We start from the raw sequence: 19585 nt of genomic DNA, 5'->3' as shown, positions 1-19585 counted from the left end.
CCCTCTTTTGCCTAAAAAGACCTTCAGATCCTGCCTGTAGTTTGTTTGTTTGTCTGACTTTCTTTGTTTTCCTTCCCCTCTCTCCAGGATTCCCCAGCCCCCCGCATTGCCTATGGCCCATGCCACACTTAAATCAGCTTCTCATTTACTCCGTTCTAAGTTCTACAAAGACCTGCTGTTTCCCTCAGCACAGAGACATGCCCCTTCCCCTCCCCATCTCCCTTGCCTACCAAAGACAAAAGGCCCAGACAGCAGGAACCTCATCACGATGGTGCAGGAATTCATCTTTCAGGCCGGCTGGAGGGAGCCACCCCAGAGGGCTCTTGGGATTTACTGGCGACCGGAATGGGTGAAAGAGGGAAATGATAAATCCCCAGGGCGTCTTGCAGTGGAACTTTCTCACAGAGGCACCAGGCTGGTGACAGAATCCGGGGGAGAGAGGTTGTGCCTAGGGAGGTTGTGAAACCGCATGCATGGGGTTTGGAGAGGAAGTGTTCAGCAGGTTAGACACTTCCTGTGCCTCTTGCATTTTTATATTATCCTGGGGAAGACAGCACAGTCGTGCTGCCCAACAGCTGCAGTGTCTCAGTCCTTCACCAACATAAGAACTTAGGATTCATTAACGCTCAGGGGAAGACTGGTCAGATGAACTGTGGTACAACCGTCACGGAATGCTATGTAGCCACAAAAAAGGAAGGAAAGAAAAAAATAAGATGGGGGTGGGGGGAAAAGGATGAAATAGCTTTCCCTTGACATTGAAAGATGCCCGTAATATACTCACTGTTGAAGAAAAGAAAAAAAGCAAGTTACAGAACAGTGTATTTAATCATTCATTTTGAGTCTAAAAAATAACAACAAAAAAGTAATTTCCACAGAATGGAAGATATATGATTTGTAAATCATCTGGTACAGGACTTGTATCCAGAATATATAAAGAACTCTGGTGAGATTTCCCAGGCGTTCAGTGACTAGGATTCCAAGCTTCTCCTGCAGAGGGAGTGGATTTAATTCTTGTTCTGGGGACTAAGATCCCACAGGCCGTGAGGTGTGGCCAAAAAAGGAAAAAACGAAACAATATATGAAGAACTCTTGTAGCTCAGTGATAAAAAGACAACCCAGTTTTTCAAGTGGGCAAAGATGTTTCTCCAAAGACAGTATATAAAATGGCCACTGAGCACATGAAAATGTTCAATATTATTAGTCACTAGAGAAATGCAAATCAACACTAAAAGATACCACTTCACACCCACGAGGATGGCTAGACTGAAAATGAAAGAAAGAAAAGAACTAAGGGTTCGTGAGAATGTGGAGACACTGGAACCCTTTTGCTTTACCAGTGGGAATTTAAACTACTGTGAAAAACAGTTTGACAGTCCCTCAGAAAAGTTAAACACAGTTTCGGTCTAGATCCAAAAGAACTGAAAACATGTGTTTACAAAAAAACTTATACAAGAGTGCTCAAATCAGCATTATTCGTATTAACCCAAAATTGGCAACAATGCAAACGTCTACCAACTGATGAATGGGTAAGCAAAATGTGGTCTATTCATACAATGGAATATTAGTCAGTTATAAAAAAAAGAATGATATGACATCCCCTACATGTGGACTCTAAAAAGAAACGACACAAATAAACTTACAAAACAGAAAGAGACTCACAGACTCAGAAAACGAACTCATGGTTGCCCCAGGGGGAAGGGATAGTTAAGGACTTCGGAAGGGTCAAGAACACACTGCTGTCTTTGAAATGGATAACCAACAAAGACCCGTTGTATAGCACATGGAATCCTGCTCAGTGTTATGTGCCAGCCTGGATGGGAGAGCGTTTGGTAGAGAATGGATAAATGTATATGTATGGCTGAGACCCTTTGCTGTTCACCTGAAACTATCGCAACATTGTTAATCATCTATACCCCAATACAAAGTGTTTTGGGTGTTAAAAGAAATTTTTTTTTTTTAAAAGAATGAAGTTGGCACCTCCCTGGTGGTCCAGTGCTTGACATTCTGTGCATCCACTGTAAGGGGCTTGGGTTTGATCCCTGGTTGGGGAACGAGGATCGTATATGTAGTGCAGTGTGGGTAAAAAAAATTAGTGAATAAGAAAAAATAAATTTTAAAAAATCAGGGACTTCCCTTGAGGTCCAGTGATTAAGAATCCTCCTTGCAATGCAAGGGACCCAAGTTCAATTCCTGGTCTGGGGACTAAGATCCCACAGGCCTCAGAGCAACTAAATCCAAGCCACAGCTACTGAGCCTGCAAGCTCTGGAGCCTGCAAGCCACAGCTGGATAGTCCATGCGCTGCAACAACAACAAAAGATCCCCGATGCCAGAGCTAAGACCCAAGGCAGCTAAATAAATAAGTAAATACAAATTGTTGAGCTTAAAAAACAAATATTTTTAGAAGGATGAAATATTAGTACATGCTTCAACATGGACAAGCCTTGAAAATCATGCTACGTGAAAGAAAGTGAAAGTGAAGTCGCTCAGTCGTGTCCGACTCTTTGTGACCCCATGGACTGTAGCCTACCACACTCCTCCCTCCATGGGATTCTCCAGGCAAGAGTCCTGGAGTGGGTTGCCATTTCCTTCTCCAGGCGATCTTCCTGAGTCAGGGATTGAACCTGGGTCTCCCGCATTCCAGGCAGACCGTATAATTGCACTGAGGTGAAATCTCCAGAACAGGCAAATCTCTAGGGACAGAAAATAGATTGGTGGTTGCCAGGATCAGGAACTGGAGAAAGGGAGTGACTGCTATTGGGTATAGAGATATTTTTAGAGTGAGGAAATGTTCTGAAATTAATGGCGATGGTTGCACAACTTTGTAAATACATGAAACCGATGAATGGCGTGTGATTTATATTTAAAAAACAAAGGAAGAGGGGAAAATGGAAGTTGAAATCATGAGTGTGTAGAAAAAATAATAATCTGAAAGGACACAACCAAACTCCAAACAGTGGCTACCTCAGCAGAATATAGATTACATATTTCTGGAAAAAAAATTTTTTTTTTAACAACAAAGATGTCAAACTTGGGTAGCTTCAATTTTATTTACTCATTTATTTTTGGCTGCACTGGGTCTTCGTCGCTGTGAGGGCTTTTCTCTAGTTGTGGTGAGAGGGAGCTACTCTCTAGTTGTGGCTTGGGCTTCTCATTACAGCAGCTTCTCTTGTTGCGGAGCTGTTGCGGAGCACGGGCTCTAGGCCACGTAGTTCAGTAGTTGTGGCTTGTGGGCTCTAGAGAACAAACTCAATAGTTGTGGCGCACGGGCTGAGTTCCTCCAAGGCATGTAGGATGCTCCCAGATAGGGGATCAAACCCGTGTCTCTTGCATTGGCAGGTGGATGCTTTACCACTGAGCCACTAGGGAAACCCCAACTTGGGTAATTTTTTAAAAAAAATTAAAAACACAACAGAAAAGAGGAAGCATACTTGTTTATGGGAAGGCAATGCTGATACACTTCAGATTATCTTCCTATTGCGAGGAGATCCTGCTCAACCAGTAAGATCACTTTTAGTATTATTGCCTTGAGGAAGGCTTTTTTTTTTTTTGGCTGCACCATAAGAAGTGGGATCAAACCTGCACCCTCTGTATTGGAAGCATGGAGTCCCAGTCATAACCAGGGAAGTCTCCTGGGGAAAGCTTTTGCAAGCAGATTACCGGTAATCTACTGCCAAGCAGTTACAATGCGACAAGCTAGCTCTTGATAATGAGATGATGTTAAATAGTCTTTTTCAAATTCAGTTAAAATCAGGTAAGTCAGACTGATTTCGTTAATTCTCTGTACAGCAGTTCCAATTTACAGCTAACCAAATTCTTCTGTTTTTTAACTACAAAAAGAATGCACATTTTAAAATTCAAACATCATAGAAGTATATAAAGTAACAGAATAAAATCTCTAGAATAACCATAGGCATCACTGACTCAATGAACATAAGTTTAAGCAAACTCCAGGAGAAAGTAGAAGACAGGGAAGTCTGACGTGCTATAGTTCATGGGGTCGCAAAGAGTTGGACACGACTTAGCAGCTAAAAAACAACAAAACCATTTGGAGTTGTACATTCTTCGTGACAAAAAATTATTCTAGTAGTTAAATGCATACGGATTTTATCTGTCTGGAAAAATTGTAATTCTCCTCTCACCACAGAGCATCTGTTGTTGTTTACTTGCTCTGTCATGTCCGACTGACTCTTTGCAACCCCATGAATTATAGTTCACCAGGCTCCTCTGTCCATGGGATTCTCTAGGCAAGAATACTGGAGTGGGTTGCCATGCCCTCCTCCAGGGGATCTTCCCAACCCAGGGATGGAACCTATGTCTCCTGCATTGGCAGGTGGATTCTCTACCACTCAGCCACCAGGGAGACCCACAGAACATCTAACCCAGAATTAATAGTCAAATTAGCCATCTCCAGTGTGAAGGTTTTCCTATACAGTCCAGCAGTCCCCAAACTTTTTGGCACCAGAGACTGGTTTTATGGAAGACAACATTTCCTTGGACAGGGAGTCGGGCAGGGGGATGGTGATGGTTTCAGAATGATTCGAGAGCATTACGTTTATTGTGCATTTTATTTCTATTTTTATTACATCAGTGCCACCTCAGATTATCAGGCATTTTAGATCTCAGAGGTTGGGAATCCTTGCTTTACACCAGCTTCAAATTTTAGATGCTTGAGTTAGGGCTTAAGTTTATAGAAACATTAAGTGTATTAGTAGCAATGAATAGAGCACCTGGGATGAAAGGAATTCAGGAAACAATCTCAAAGTCTCCACTTTTTGGCTTATAGTTTATGTGTATGTTTCAGCAGGTGGGTATACTCCTTTGTATATTTATCACATTTTGGTTTTCAGTTTGGAAAAAAAAAAAATCACTTGCTGTCTCCTGCATTGGGCCTCTGACCTGCCAGAATGTGGGGGGCTTACTTGTGCTTTGTAGCTTCAAGAAGCTACAAATGTCTCCTCAGTGTTCAAACAGACCAAGTATCTAGAGAAAAACAGATGAAACTCACATAGTGTTGGTCATACTTGCACCTCCTTCTAAGGAAGTAGCTTCAGCAGCTGGTTCTGTGTTATGTCATCTGGGCTGCATCACATGAGCAGTGTGAAACAGATCCTGTTGGCATGGTGATGGCTGATGGGACCTGACGTCAAGCCCAGGGCAAAGATGGCCATGGATAGGTTGCACTCAACAGATACAGCTCTCTCCAGGATGACATGGTTGTTCCACTTAAGAATTGTTCCATACAGGACCATGGAAATGAGCTCAAACTTGTCACCTCGCAGAGGAGTGACAAGTGAGATCTCAGATTGGGGAGTTCCAGGTTACACAAAATCCATGAAACTAAGACTGAACCAATGGCTTGGATGCCTCAAGTCTCTGTGCCCTCTCTAAGGTAAAGTGATTTTCATTGTCTTAATTTTCTGTAGGTTCATCTGAAAATTATGAGAAAATTTTCTCTTGCTCCAATCAAGAAGGCAAACAGGACGTTGTATCATGCTTTTTTTTTTTTTGGCCACACCTTGCAGCATGTGGGATCTTCCCCAACCAGGGATCAAACCCATGCCCTTGCACTGAAAGTGTGGAGTCTTAACCACTAACCTACCAGGGAATGCCCTATATTATGGTCTTTTGCACCTTCATCATTGATCATTCCATGGTTCAAGTCATCATCATTTTGTGCACAGATTTTTTTATTTTGCATCAGATTATTCTATATTTTTTGGTAAGTGTATCAGTACAAATAATACTGTAATCCTCCCTCATGCCCTCTCCTCAAGGCAATAATTACAATTGTTTGAAGGTAGTGATGCTTTCCATAGACTGAGGAGCCTGGTAGGCTACAGTCCACGTGATTGCAAAGAGTCAGACATGACTGAGTGACTTCAGTTCAGTTCAGTGATGCTTTTATATTTTAGTATGTATAAATATCACAATAAACATTTTGTGATATTTGTGATTTTTAATTGACAAAATAATTTCCAAACTGTATAAAATATTCTGTACTTTGCTTTGTTAACTCAGTGTCTGTGAGCCCAATCAAAGTAGATATGAATGCATGTATGTGTGCTAAGTCACTTCAATCATGTCCAACTCTTTGTGACCCTATGGACTGTAGCTTGCCAGACTCCTCTATGGGATTCTCCAGGCAAGAATACTGGAATGGGTTGCTATGGCCCTCCTCCAGGAGATCTTCCCGACCCGGGGATCGAACCCACATCTCGTGTCTCCTGCAGTAGCAGACGGGTTCTTCACCACTAGCATCATCTGGAAAGCCCAGATATGTATAGCTCTGGTTTATTCATTTTGACAGCTATATAATATTCCATTATTTGGATTATGTTCACATGTAGTCTTCCTTTTTTTTTTAAGTCTTCCTTTTCTGATAGATACTGAGTTGCAATGCTTCAATAAAAATCCTGGTATATGTCTCTTTCTTTATTCTTTATAAATTTCCTTATGATGTAGCCATAAGAATTAAAGTCATAAGGCATATATATCTTCAAAAACAATACATAATAATAAATTGTCTTTCAGAGGAATCATGGCAATTCTACCAATTCTTCTTTTCTTTACTTGTCAACATCTCACCTTTTTTTCTCTTGATGGTCTTGTCAACTGAAAAAAAAAAGTGAAAGTCTCTCAGTCATGTCCGATTCTTTGCAACACCGTGGACTAATTCTCTAGGCCAGAATACTGGAGTGAGTAGCCTTTCCCTTCACCAGGGAATCTTCCCAACCCAGGGATTGAACCCAGGTCTCCCGCACTGTAGGCAGATTCTTTACCAGCTGAGCCATAAGGGAAGACCCCCCCTGCCCGACCCCCCACCAAAAAAGAAATGCACACCGTAAAAGCATCAAATTTCAGTTTTATCTCAGACCTTATTGAGTATTATACCCAGGAGCTGGCCTCTCAGATAGCTCTGAGGAACTGCTCTCAAGTGGGAAGTGAGGAGCCAGGATACCCATGACTCTGGGGCTGGGAAATACACGTCGTCAAGCATGCATCTGGGTGTACGTGTGCTCAGTTGCTCAGCTGTGTGCAACTCTTTGCCACCCCATGGACTGTAGCCAACCAGGCTTCTCTGTTCATGGAATCTTCCAGGCAAGAATACTGGAGTGGGTTGCCATTTCCTACTCCAAGGGATCTTCTAGATCCAGGGATCGAACTCCAGTCTCTTAGTCTCCTGCACTGGCAGGTGGATTCTTTACGACTAGCACCACCTGGGAAGCCCATGCATCTTGGTAAAAGATTACTAATCTAATCACAAAGCCAGAGATCTTAAATTAATGATTTTACTACTTTTCTACATATGAGAAGATGCAAGCATCTGGGGTCATTGACATTCTTCCTTAGACATGCATCTTAATTATCTACATCCCAAACACAGAAAGCTCCACCTATTTTTCTTCTGGAATTCCCTGTACTGTCAGCAGGCAACTGCTGTGGTTTACAACTTAATCCTGTAGAACAGGAATGGTGGGCAACGTTGTTTCCATTGTAATGTCTAGGTGTTTTTAAAGTATTTATTTATTAAAAAAGAAATGCAAAAAGGGAAAATGGTCATCTGAGGAGGCCTTTCAAATAGCTGAAAAAAGAAGAGAACTGAAAGGCAAAGGAGAAAAGGAAAGATAAACCCATTTGAATGCAGAGCTCCAAAGAATAGCAAAGAGAGATAAGAAAGCCTCCCTCAGTGATCAGTGCAAAGAAATAGAGGAAAACAATAGAATGGGAAAGATGAGAGATCTCGTCAAGAAAATTAGAGATACCAAGAGAACATTTCATGCAAAGATTGGCACAACAAAGGACAGAAATGGTATGGACCTAACAGAAGCAGAAGATATGAAGAAGTGGCAAGAATACACAGAACAATTATACAAAAAAAGATCTTCATGACCCAGATAACCACGATGGTGTGATCACCCACCTAGAGCCAGACATCCTGGAATGCAAAGTCAAGTGGGCCTTAGGAAGCATCACTACAAACAAAGCTAATGGAGGTGATGGAATTTCAGTTGAGCTATTTCAAATCCTAAAAGATGATGCTGTGAAAATGCTGCCCTCATTATGCCAGCAAATTTGGAAAACTCAGCAGTGGCCACAGGACTGAAAGAGGTCAATTTTCATTCCAATCCCAAAGAAGAGCAACGCCAAAGAATGCTCAAACTATCACACAATTGCACTCATCTCACATGCTAGCAAAGTAATGCTCAAAATTCTCCAAGTGAGACTTCAACAGTATGTGAACCGTGAACTACCAGATGTTCAGGCTGGATTTAGAAAAGGCAGAGGAACCAGAGATCAAATTGCCAACATCTGTTGGATCATCAAAAAAGCAAGAGAATTCCAGAAAAACATCTACTTCTGCTTTATTGATTACACCAAAGCCTTTGACTGTGTAGATCACAACAAACTGTGGAAAATTCTTCAACAGATGGGAATACCAGATCACCTGACCTGCTTCCTGAGAAATCTCAAGAAGCAACAGTTAGAACCTGACATGGAACAATAGAGTGGTTCCAAATTGGGAAAGCAGTATGTCAAGGCTGTGTATTGTCACCCTGTTTATTTAACTTATATGCAGAGTACATCATGAGAAATGCTGGGCTGGAGGAGACACAAGCTGGAATCAAGATTGCTGGGAGAAATATCAATAACCTCAGATATGCAGATGACACCACCCTTATGGCAGAAAGTGAAGAGGAACTAAAGAGCTTCTTGATGAAAGTGAAAGAGGAGAGTGAAAAAGCTGACTTAAAACTCAGCATTCAAAAGCGAAGATCATGGCATCTGGTCCCATCACTTCATGGCAAATAGATGGGGAAACAATAGAAACAGTGACAGACTTTATTTTCTGGGGCTCCAAAATCACTTGTGGATGGCAACTGCAGCCATGAAATTAAAAGATGCTTGCTTCTTGGAAGAAAATCTATGACCAACCTAGACAGCATATTGAAAATCAGAGACATTACTTTGCCAACAAAGGTCCATCTAGGCAAGGCTATTGGTTTTTCCAGTGGCCATGTATGGATGTGAGAGTTGGACTATAAAGAAAGCTGAGTGCCGAAGAATTGATGCTTTTGAACTGTGGTGTTGGAGAAGACTCTTGAGAATCCCTTGGACCGCAAGGAGATCCAACCAGTCCATCCTAAAGAAAATCAGTCCTGAATATTCATCGGAAGGACTGATGCTGAAGCTGAAACTCCTATACTTTGGCCACCGGATGCGAAGAACTGACTCTTTGGAAAAGACCCTGATGCTGGGAAAGATTGAAGGCAGGAAGAGAAGGGGACAACAGAAGATGAAATGGTTGGATGGTATCACTGAGTCAATGGACATGAGTTTGAGCAAGCTCCAGGAGTTGGTGATGGACAGGGAGGCCTGGCATGCTGCAATCCATGGGGTCACAAAGAGTCGGACACAACTGAGTGACTGAACTGAACTGATAATTCAGAAACAGCCAGAAGGAAAAGATGAACAGGGCAGGGTGTGAGGAAAGAGCTTCCTTGTCCTCTCCAGGCATTACCCTCTCCCAGCACCTCCACCTGTTCACCAGTACAGAAGCTCCTTGTACCTAGATTTTGTGGCAGTCCCCTAACTAACCGGTCCTGCTTCCAACTTTGCCTCTGCTACGGCCAGAGGGGTCCTTTGAAAATATGTCAGAGACTTCCCTGGCAGTCCAGTGGTTAAGACTTCAGGTTTCCATTGCAGGGAACATGGGTTGATCCCTGGTTGAGGAACTGGTAACCCACATGGCATGTGCTCAGCCAAAAATAAATAAACAAAAATAATAGATCACATCAATCTCTTGCTCAAAACCCTCCAACTTCTTCTCATTTCACTCAAAATACCAGCCAAAGTTCTCACCATTGCCCATGCAGCTTTAATCCATCAGATATCTCATCATCTGTTTGAGCTTGCTCGCCTCAAGCTCACTCGTTTTCAGCCTCTCTGCTCTCCCGGCTCTTTGATCACCCTCTGCCTCCGGACACTTGTTCTCTTGCAGGCTCCTTCCCTCATCTCCTTGAGGTTCTTGTTCCTTAGCACTAACAAACTACTTTTACTGCCTAATTTCCTTAGCCATCCAGTTGATTGTCCATCTTCCCTGTGCTGTGCTTAGTCGGTAAGTCGTGTCCAACTCTTTGCAACCCTATGGGCTGTAGCCCGCCAGCCTCCTCTGTCCTTGGGAGAGTCTTCAGGCAAGAATAGTGGAGCGGGTTGCCATGCCCTCCTCCAAGGGATCTTCCAGACCCAGGGATCGAACCCTCGTGTCTTCTGCGTTGGGAGGCAGGTTTTTTTTTTTTACCACTAGCGCCACCTGGGAAGCCCTCACTGTGTGCCCAGTACCTAAAGCAGTACTTGGAGCAAAGTGAATAAATATTGAATCAGTAAGTATTTATTGAATGAATGAATGCTTGGGGCTACCCTTTTCTCTAAGGATAGTTAAGAGGCTTTTGCTTTCCAGGGTCTAGGCTCTTAAGAAGCAAAAATCTGTATCATCCTAAAGGAAGAGGTTGAAGGAGATTAAAGAAGAAGGCTGAGTTCCTTACTTAATGGCTGTATAACACGAAACAACACACTGGTGGCAGGTAAGCAATCCATTGGCTTCTGCCAGAATGTGAGCTGGGGAACAGAGAGAGGATTGTCCAGTTATAAGTGAGGAGAGGGCAGTGCAAACACGCAGAGAAATATGTCATGAGAGATAGAAATATGAGCTCCATAAACCAGGCACAGCGATAACTTGGAAGGCGGCATCCACTCCTAATGGCCTCTCGTGTCCCAGTCCACTTGGACTCTCACACTGAGCCTTTTCTTTCCTGTGGCTCATTTTTTTTTTTTTAAAGCTTATTTATTTATTTGGCTATGCTGGGTCTTAGTTGCAGCATGCAAGATCTAATAATGGTTCCCTGACCAGGGATGGAACCCAGGCCCCCTGCATTGGGAGAACAGACTGTTACCCACTGGACCAGAAAAAAAGTCCCTTTCCTGTGGCTCTTGAATGAATAAAATATTGACTAAGCAAGGCTGTGGCAGGAGGGAGACTCCAGTGTTCAGGGACCAGCGGGCCTCTGGGTGATGTAGCTGGCAACAGGAAGGGGCTGAGGCCTCCCTGCCACACCCACCATCCACCAGGCCCAACTGCCTCTAAACCCAGGACAAATCAGGGCAGAGTTCTCTTTTTAGATTCACAGCAGATCCGCTGGTGTAAATGCCACCGGCTGCCATCAGCTGCTATTTCCCAGCCGCCGGGTCCCCACCCACTACTTCCTCCTGGGTGTCTTGATACAAGCTGCTTTGGTCAGGATGATTCTGACACAAATATCTGGGCCACCACAAGGTTGCTTCCTCTTCTTCCCAGCTGCCAGTAGAGGTTAGAAGGCAGACCTCCCCAGAGAAGGAGACAGAGCCTCAGGGGAAAGGAGTTTACTAAGTCTATCACCCTCTTCCAAGGCCCTTATGATGTCATGGCTAGGTGGACCATGCATTCTAAAGTTCTAGAAACTCAACTTGGGTTTTTCCTCTACCTGGAGGGAGGGCTGAGTGGAACACACCAAAGGTAGGGATCTCCTAAAGATGGGCATTCACCTGCAATCCATGGACCCCGTGGTCCCTGGGTGACCTCACTTCAATGGCTCCATTCCCAATCTCTAGATGTAACACTGATTTTTTTTTCTTGGGGGGGGGGGGGGATTGACTTTTGTGGCCAAAAACTAATATAGTTCAGGGCCAGCAATCTGGAACTCAGTTGAGCCCTACTGTCTTGCCATGTGGTGCTGATCAATTTCTTTACCTCTCTGGGCGGTTCCTTCTTCTGAACGTAGCTCAGAGGACAGGAGTCAACCTCTGTGAGTTCAAATAGGATCATATTCATCTTTATCCTCCCATGCTGTTGCATTCTGAATCCCACCAGCTACTACAAGGTCTCCAGCTTCCTGCAAGTCTTCTGTGCTATTTCAGAAGGCCAGTCCCGGTATGTGAGCTGCTCCAGGCTTCCTACCTCAGCTTCTAGAGCCTAGACCTGAGGCAACTAGCCCCAAGTCCTTCAAATGCCAAAGCTGACTCCAGGGGGTGATAGAGTCGGGAGAAAATCTCTCTATTCTGAATTTCCATTATGGTAGAGGTGTCCCCAAGGCTCCACTGCTTGGGCTCCGGGGCGTTCAGCTGGTGAAGCAGTTCTTTCAGTTTTTACTTACTCTGCTGTCTCAACTTCTCTTGGTCTTGAACCCTCAGTTATGCTCAGGGGGCTGAGCCAGATATATATACTTAGATAGTAGCTACTGTACATAGGAAAGACCTCAGCTCCCCTCTGGCAACTTCATTCTTGGGTCAAGTTCATGAGTCTCCCTCATCTTCAGGAAACTTCTCTACTCTCTCTTGAAAAGAATTTCTGTAGGGTTACCTCGAAACTTCTCTGGGCATGCCCAGCCATTCTTGAACTTCCAAAGTGGTCATAACCCAAGTTTGGCCTGCTTTATGTGTATTGAGGATATCAGTAACGTCACCCTGTTTGATTTGTTACGGCAAAGAAAGTGACTCCCTACCATCTCTCTACCTCTGTGAGAAAAAAGAAAACATTTCCCATCTTCTGATTAGAAGGCTTGAGTCCATCTAGAAAACAGGTCAGGGAAAATTCCCTGGTGGTTCAGTGGTTAGGATTCTGTGCTTTCACTGCTGTGGGTCAGGGTTTGATCCCTGGTCAGGGAGCTACGGTCCCACAAGCCATGTTGTATTGCCAGAAAGAAAGAGAGGAGGGAGGCAAGAAAGAGAAAGCAGGTCAAACAGAAAAACAGAATCTGGAAGACTGGTTATTGTACAAGTGTTTGCACCGTATGAAGTGTTTGGGGGGATAGCTAAGTGATCAGGGAGACCTTACCTTCTCTGCCACCCCTCCTCCAGATGAATATTCCTGAAACTCCTTCAGGAACTATGGATAATTCCCTTCACGGCCTTGGTTGACTCCCTATGAAAGAAGGTCTTGGCCAAATCTCACATTGTGGCAAGTACCAGGAGCTCATCTGAACTGGCTAAAATTAAAACAATAAATCTGTTTAAAGGATATCACAGAGCCCTCAGGGGGACCTCAAAACAACTGAGTCTTCCAGGTGGCTGGAGCGAGCACCCCATCTCCCCCCATCCTTCACTTCCTCTCTGCAGACCACCTTTCTCTACCTCTTCAACAAAGCTCAGGGGGACCTCAAAACAACTGAGTCTTCCAGGTGGCTGGAGCGAGCAACCCATCTCCCCCCATCCTTCACTTCCTCTCTGCAGACCACCTTTCTCTACCTCTTCAACAAAGCTCAAAAAAGGTTGCCCTTTATTATTTTTTAAATGCTTATTTACTTGGCTGACCCGGTCCTAGTTGTGGCATGCAGGATCTTTAGTTGTGGCATGCAAACTGTTAGTTGCAGCTTGTGGGATATATATAGTTCCATGACCAAGGATCAAACCCAGGCCCCCTGTCTTGGGAGCACAGAATCTTAGCCACTGGGCCACCAGTGAAGTCCCAAGTTTACCCATTATTGACAACCTCATCCCAAATGAAAAGACCATGGGGCCCTCAGGGGGACCTCAAAACAACTGAGTCTTCCAGGTGGCTGGAGCAGGCATCCCATCTAAAAAGGGAGAACCTGACTGGGCCAGCTACAGTGCCAATGTCTACTCTACAGTAGTCAGCTGAGACCAAGGGAACAGGGTCACATTCGAAATATAAACCAGCCTATAAACCTGCATCTGGCCATCTCATCCTCAACGCCCCTGGAAGGGGCAGTAGTACTCAGATAGAAGTTGAGAGGCTAGGGTGACGCAGAAATGCCCAAAGTTCTTTGTTATTTGGGGTAAATTTCAATCTTACGACATAACTAGGCTGAAACTTCTTTAGCTTCATGTCCTACTCGTTCTTCCTCAGTCTCTCGTCGGCCCATCCGTTTTGCCTGAAATGTGCATTCCCCATCACCATGTGTCAGAATCTTCCCAAGGTGATCTCAAAGGCTTGAAGCCAGCTTCTCCACTCCATCCTTTATGACATCTTCTGCTAGAAGTGTAATAAGAGAGTTTCCGATTTGAAAGAACTCCTGAATCACCTAATCCAACCTTCCCTCACTTCACATAAATCTGCTATATTTTAACTTCCACCAAATCTTCAGCCAGGGGCTACTCACACACCTCCAGAGATGGGACACGCATGACTTCTCAAGGAGATTCACTGTGTCTCCAGCACTGCTGCCTGTAGGAAAATGCTTTCTTGTATTACATGCCAATGTGCCTTCCTGCAAGTCCTATTCTTCAATTTTTTTTTTTCCTGCATGGCATGTGGGATCTCCATTTCCCAACCAGGACTGAACCTGTGCCCCTTGCATTGGAAGTGCAGTGTCCCAACCGCTGGAATGTCAGGGAAATCTCCCCTGCTTTAGACTTGGTTCTGCCCTAGGGAAATTCTTGTACCTGCATTCCTGTGTGCTGAGTCACTTCAGTCATATCTGGCTCTTTGCAACCCAATGGACTACAACCTGTCAGGCTTCTCTATCCATGGGATTCTCCAGGCAAGAACACTGGAGAGGGCTGCCATGCCTTTGAAACTGAAACTAAAACTGAAGTCACTCAGGCGTGTCCGACTCTTTGCGATCGCATGGACTGTAGCCCACCAGGCTCCTCAGCCTATGGAATTTTCCAGGCAAGAGTACTGGAGTGGGTTGCCATTTCCTTCTCCAGGGGATCTTCCCAACCCAGGGATCAAACCCGGATCACCTGCACTGCAGGCAACTGCTTTACCATCTGAGCCACCAGGGAGATGACTCTCCCCCTTGAGAGAGTCAATTCCTAGGCAGGTTGATAAGAAGTCTGGGGTCCCCAGGGAAGAGAAAGGGGTCAGGGGTTCTTGAAATGGAGATAGCGGTCTGGAATTCTCAAGAAAGAGGAAAGGACAAACATCTGGTTTTCTCCACATTCCTTAATCTTAGTCACATAAAACGTTTTTTTTCTTTAAGCTGGGAACTGATGATTACGCAACAAACAACTCTCTTGAAACCCTGTACTAAGGATTATATAATAACAGTGTATCCTGCTTGAGGACAGTTTTTCCTGCCTGGAAAACCGTCTGGCTAATCCTGTTAGCGTAAATGTAAATTTACAATCTTGAGACCTTCTTTTGATTTATTGTCCATTCAGTTCAATTCAGTCCCTCAGTCATGTTTGACTCTTTGCAACCCCATGGACTACAGCATGACAGGCCTCCCTGTCCATCACCAACTCCTGGAGCTTGCTCAAACTCATGTCCATCGAGTCAGTGATGCCATCCAACCATTTCATCTTCTGTTGTCCCTTCTCCTCCTGCCTTCAATCTTTCCCAGCATCAGGGTCTTTTCCAAAGAGTCAGTTCTTTGCATCAGGTGGCCAAAGTATTGGAACTTCAGCTTCAGCATCAGTACTTCCAATGAATATTCAGGACTGATTTTCTTTAGGATGGACTGGTTGGATCTCCTTGCGGTCCAAGGGATTCTCAAGAGTCTTCTCCAACACCACAGTTCAAAAGCATCAATTCTTCGGCACTCAGCTTTCTTAATAGTCCAACTCTCATATCCATACATGACCACTGGAAAAACCATAGCTTTGACTAGGTGGACCTTTGTTGGCAAAGTAATGTCTCTGCTTTTCAATATGCTGTCTAGGTTGGTCATAGGTTTTCTTCCAAGAAGCAAGCATCTTTTAATTTCATGGCTGCAGTTGCCATCCACAAGTGATTTTGGAGCCCCAGAAAAAAAGTCTGTCACTGCTTTTATTATTTCCCCATCTATTTGCCATGAAGTGATGGGACCAGATGCCATGATCTTCGTTTTTTGAACGTTGAGTTTTAAGCCAGCTTTTTCACTCTCCTCTTTCACTTTCATCAAGAGGCTCTCTAGTTCCTCTTCACTTTCTGCCATAATGGCGGTGTCATCTCCATATCTGATGTTATTGATATTTCTCCTGGCAATCTTGACTCCAGCTTGTGCTTCATCCAGCCCAACATTTCTCATGATGTACTCTGCATATAAGTTAAATAAACAGGGTGACAATATACAGCCTTGACATACTGCTTTCGCAATTTGGAACCAGTCTATTGTTTCATGTCAGGTTCTAACTGTTGCGTCCTGACCTGCATACAGATTTCTCAGAAGGCAGGTCAGGGCTTCTGGTACTCCCTTTCCTTTAAGCATTTTCCATGGTTTGTTGTGACTCACACAAAGTCTTTTGCATAGTCAATAAAACAGAGATGTTTTTCTGGAACTCTCTTGCTTTTTCTATGATCCAACTGATGTTGGCAACTTGATCTCTGGCTCCTCTGCCTTTTCTAAATCCAGCTTGAACGTCTGGAAGTTCACAGTTTACGTACTCTTGAAGCCTGGCTTGGAGAATTTTGAGCATTACTTTGCTAGCATGTGAGATGAGTGCAATTGTGCGGTAGTTTGAGCATTCTTTAGCATTGCCTTTCTTTGGGATCAGAATGAAAACTGACCTTTTCCAGTCCTGTGGCCACTGCTGAGTTTTCCAAATTTGCTGGCATATTGAGGGCAGTGCTTTCACAGCATCATCTTTTAGGCTTTGAAATAGCTCATCTGGGATTCTATCACCTTTACTAGCTTTGTTCGTAGTGATGCTTTCTAAGGCCTACTTGACTTCCCATTCCAGGATGTCTGGCTTTAGGTGAGTTATCACACCATCATGATTATCTGGGTCGTGAAGATCTTTTTTGCATAGTTCTCTGTGTATTATTAATATCTCTTAATATCTTCCCTGGCGGCTCAGAGGCTTCCCTGGTGGCTCAGAGGGTAAAGCGTCTGCCTGCAATGCAGGAGACCTGGGTTTGATCCCTGGGTCAGGAAGATCCCCTGGAGAAGGCAATGGCACCCCATCTAGTACTCTTGCCTAGAAAAATCCAATAGACAGAGAGGCCTGGTAGAATACAGACCATGGGATCACAAAGAGTCAGACACGACTGAGCAACTTCACTTTCTTAATATCTTCTGCTTCTGTTAGGTCCATACCATTTCTGTCCTTTGTTGTGCCCATCTTTTCATGAAATATTCCCTCTAATTTTCTTGAAGAAATCTCTTGTCTTTCTCATTTTATTGCTTTCCTCTATTTCTTTGCATTGATCACTGAGGAAAGCTTTCTTATCTCTCCTTACTATTCTTTAACTCTACATTCAAATGGGTGTGTCTTTCCTTTTCTCTTTTGCCTTTCACTTCTTTACTAAAAGAGTATATAACTCCCTTGCTAACATTAGCGGGGTGTGGGGCACGCTCCATCCCCCTTCTGATGTCTATGTCAGAAGCTTTTTCTGTCCCTTTTTATACTTTAATAAAACCCTGCTATTCAAAAGCTCTTGAGTGATCAAGTCTGGTCCCTGGTCCCAAAATTAAATCTTCTTCTTTGGAGATCACAAATCCAACACCATTCACCACAAGCTATCATCTTGGGAGCTTGTCTGGTATCGTCAGGACAAGGTAAGAACAGTCAGAGCTCTAGCCTCTCTGCTTTCTCAGTATGCACATTTTCTGCTTTACTTTACTAACTCTATGGTGTGCTTGTATAAATGAATGACATGCCCTGTGCGATGCAAGTGATGAGCCCTGCTCTGTGGTTTCATGGTGCCTCGTAATGACTGAAGGCAGTCCCAAAAAAGGGAGCCTTGTCGGGGGTTTATACCGACCTGTCAAGGCCAAGGGACACTCAAGGTCCCTGCTAGGGGAACGGCCAGAGACAGGCAGAGTGTGTGGACTGAACTTTCCTTTCTTGGTCATCTTTTCCTGGTCTCTGACCATTTAGTGATTGCATGGGGAATTAGAACTACTAACCTAATTTGTCATATCATACACTTTCAAGGGAATTGTGATCCATGCTGCTACTGTGTACTTTTACATAGACCCCATGTATGGAAGCGCTTAACCTTGCTAGACTAGGCAAGCCTCACTAGAAAGTTACTGCTGCTGCTGCTGCTAAGTTGCTTCAGTAGTGTCCGACTCTGTGCGACCCCATAGACGGCAGCCCACCAGGCTCCCTCATCCCTGGGATTCTCCAGGCAAGAACACTGGAGTGGGTTGCCATTTCCTTCTCCAATGCATGACAGTGAAAAGTGAAAGTGAATTTGCTCAGTCGTGTCCAACTCTTAGCGACCCCATGGACTACAGTCTACGAGGCTCCTCTGTCCATGAGATTTTCCAGGCAAGAGTATTGGAGTGGGGTGCCATTGCCTTCTCTGAGAAAGTTACTAGGAGCATGTAACTCTAGCTCCAGCAGCACGTTCGGGAACTCGGCAGAACTCGAGCTCCAGGAACGCCTCTCAGGCTAGAGGTTACTCCCTTGGCTGCCTGCCTCAGGGGCCAGCAACCTGAAAGTGAGTCTTTGTCATGGCTGTGTCTCCTCTCTGTGGATAGAAGCACTGCTGGTGACCATGTGTTTCTTGAGGACACAGATCAGGTTACAGGGTCTGGTCAGATTGGAAATACAATGGGCTTCTTCCTTTGGTAGCCTTGCTCTTAATGGGCCAGAGGAGACCCTCTGATGGCTTTTATCTCAATTCCTTAGGTATTTCTTTCTGTGTAATCTGTGGAAATGAACTGGAAGGATTGGCCCTAGTAGCTTGAGGAGAAAAATCACTTTCTCCTCGCTGGCCAACCCTCCACCACCTCTTTTGCTGTCACATATATTGGCGTGGTGACACAGAAGGGACATCTTGGCTGTTGTTCATCACTTTACACTCACCATTTCTACTGCGGTTAGGGCTGTACTCAGAAATGTACATGGGCACATGGAAGACGGATGCTTCCCCCTAGTAGTACTGGCTTGGGAAACATTCCAAGCAAGTACTTGCTTGGGAAAGCTAATCTGTTACATTCTGGGTGGCATCAGAGGAAAAGGGGAAATCAAATAAAGGTCTTGGTGGTATGGAACTAAATCATTCTGGGATGCCATCAGGTCTATCCCTGGGGCATCTCCACCCCGCCTCAGTGGTAGAACCAGGAGGGGTGAGTAAGACGCCTGTGTCAGTAAAGGGACAGACTAAGTCCGACCAGGGAAAGAAAGCTGCGGTGGAGAGTCTGTCTACATCCCCATCTAGAGCAGGGAAGGACACTTCCATTGGAAAAAAGTCATGGCTGTGGATGCCGCTTTTTCTCTCTTACAGATGGGAGCTAGCAATTCCAGAAAGACTTCTTCAAAATGTATTTTTAAAAACTGGGACAAGTTTGATCCCCAGAGTTTAAAAAAGACACTCCTGATTTTCTTCCATGATACTGAATGGCCACAGTGTCCTTTAGAAGATGGGGAATGCTGATCTGTTGAAGGATCTCAATTATCACTGTTTTACAACTAGACCAGATCTGTAGAAAACAAGAGAAATGGGTAGAAGTGACATATGTGTTGCTCTTTATCTCTCTGTAAGACATGTCAGACTTATGTCCTAAGGGCACAGATTTGGGTGTGAAATCTTCAGCTCCTTCCTGTCCTCTTTGCCCCTGTATCAGGGGCTCCCAACTGAACAGGCTGAGAATCAGGGCACACTTCCAGGAGGGGTTGCCTCAGTCTCGGTAGAAATTCAAACAGTACCAACTG

At 44.4% G+C, this 19585-nt stretch overlaps 2 protein-coding genes across 9 annotated transcripts in view; one reads left to right on the top strand and one right to left on the bottom strand.

Moving 5' to 3' along the window:
- ITGAL (integrin subunit alpha L) overlaps positions 1 to 680 on the bottom strand; it is a 43145-nt gene extending 42465 nt beyond the window's left edge. For all 3 annotated transcript variants that reach the window (XM_069570896.1, XM_069570897.1, XM_070289480.1), the window contains exon 1: positions 231 to 680. In XM_069570896.1, coding sequence (XP_069426997.1) covers positions 231 to 285 — 55 coding nt within the window. In that variant the 5' untranslated portion in view covers positions 286 to 680. The remainder of the gene's footprint in view (positions 1 to 230) is intronic.
- A 2745-nt stretch (positions 681 to 3425) lies between these two features.
- The window catches only part of SEPHS2 (selenophosphate synthetase 2), a 46968-nt gene continuing 30808 nt past the window's right edge, over positions 3426 to 19585 (top strand). For 3 of the 6 annotated variants that reach the window (XM_069570894.1, XM_069570893.1, XM_069570892.1), the window contains exons 1-2: positions 5116 to 5390; positions 10461 to 10584. The gene's annotated coding sequence lies outside the window, so the exon portion shown is untranslated. Of the gene's footprint in view, positions 3753 to 5115; positions 5391 to 5424; positions 5721 to 10460; positions 10585 to 19585 lie in introns of those variants that run through there. The other 3 variants (XM_069570890.1, XR_011252789.1, XM_069570891.1) reach the window with 3 other exon arrangements.

This window comes from Ovis canadensis, chromosome 24, assembly GCF_042477335.2.
Source record: "Ovis canadensis isolate MfBH-ARS-UI-01 breed Bighorn chromosome 24, ARS-UI_OviCan_v2, whole genome shotgun sequence".
In the NCBI taxonomy this organism is placed as follows: Eukaryota; Metazoa; Chordata; class Mammalia; order Artiodactyla; family Bovidae; genus Ovis; species Ovis canadensis.
Note: the sequence above shows the minus strand (reverse complement) of the source record. Positions and strands in the feature narration are given on the sequence as shown.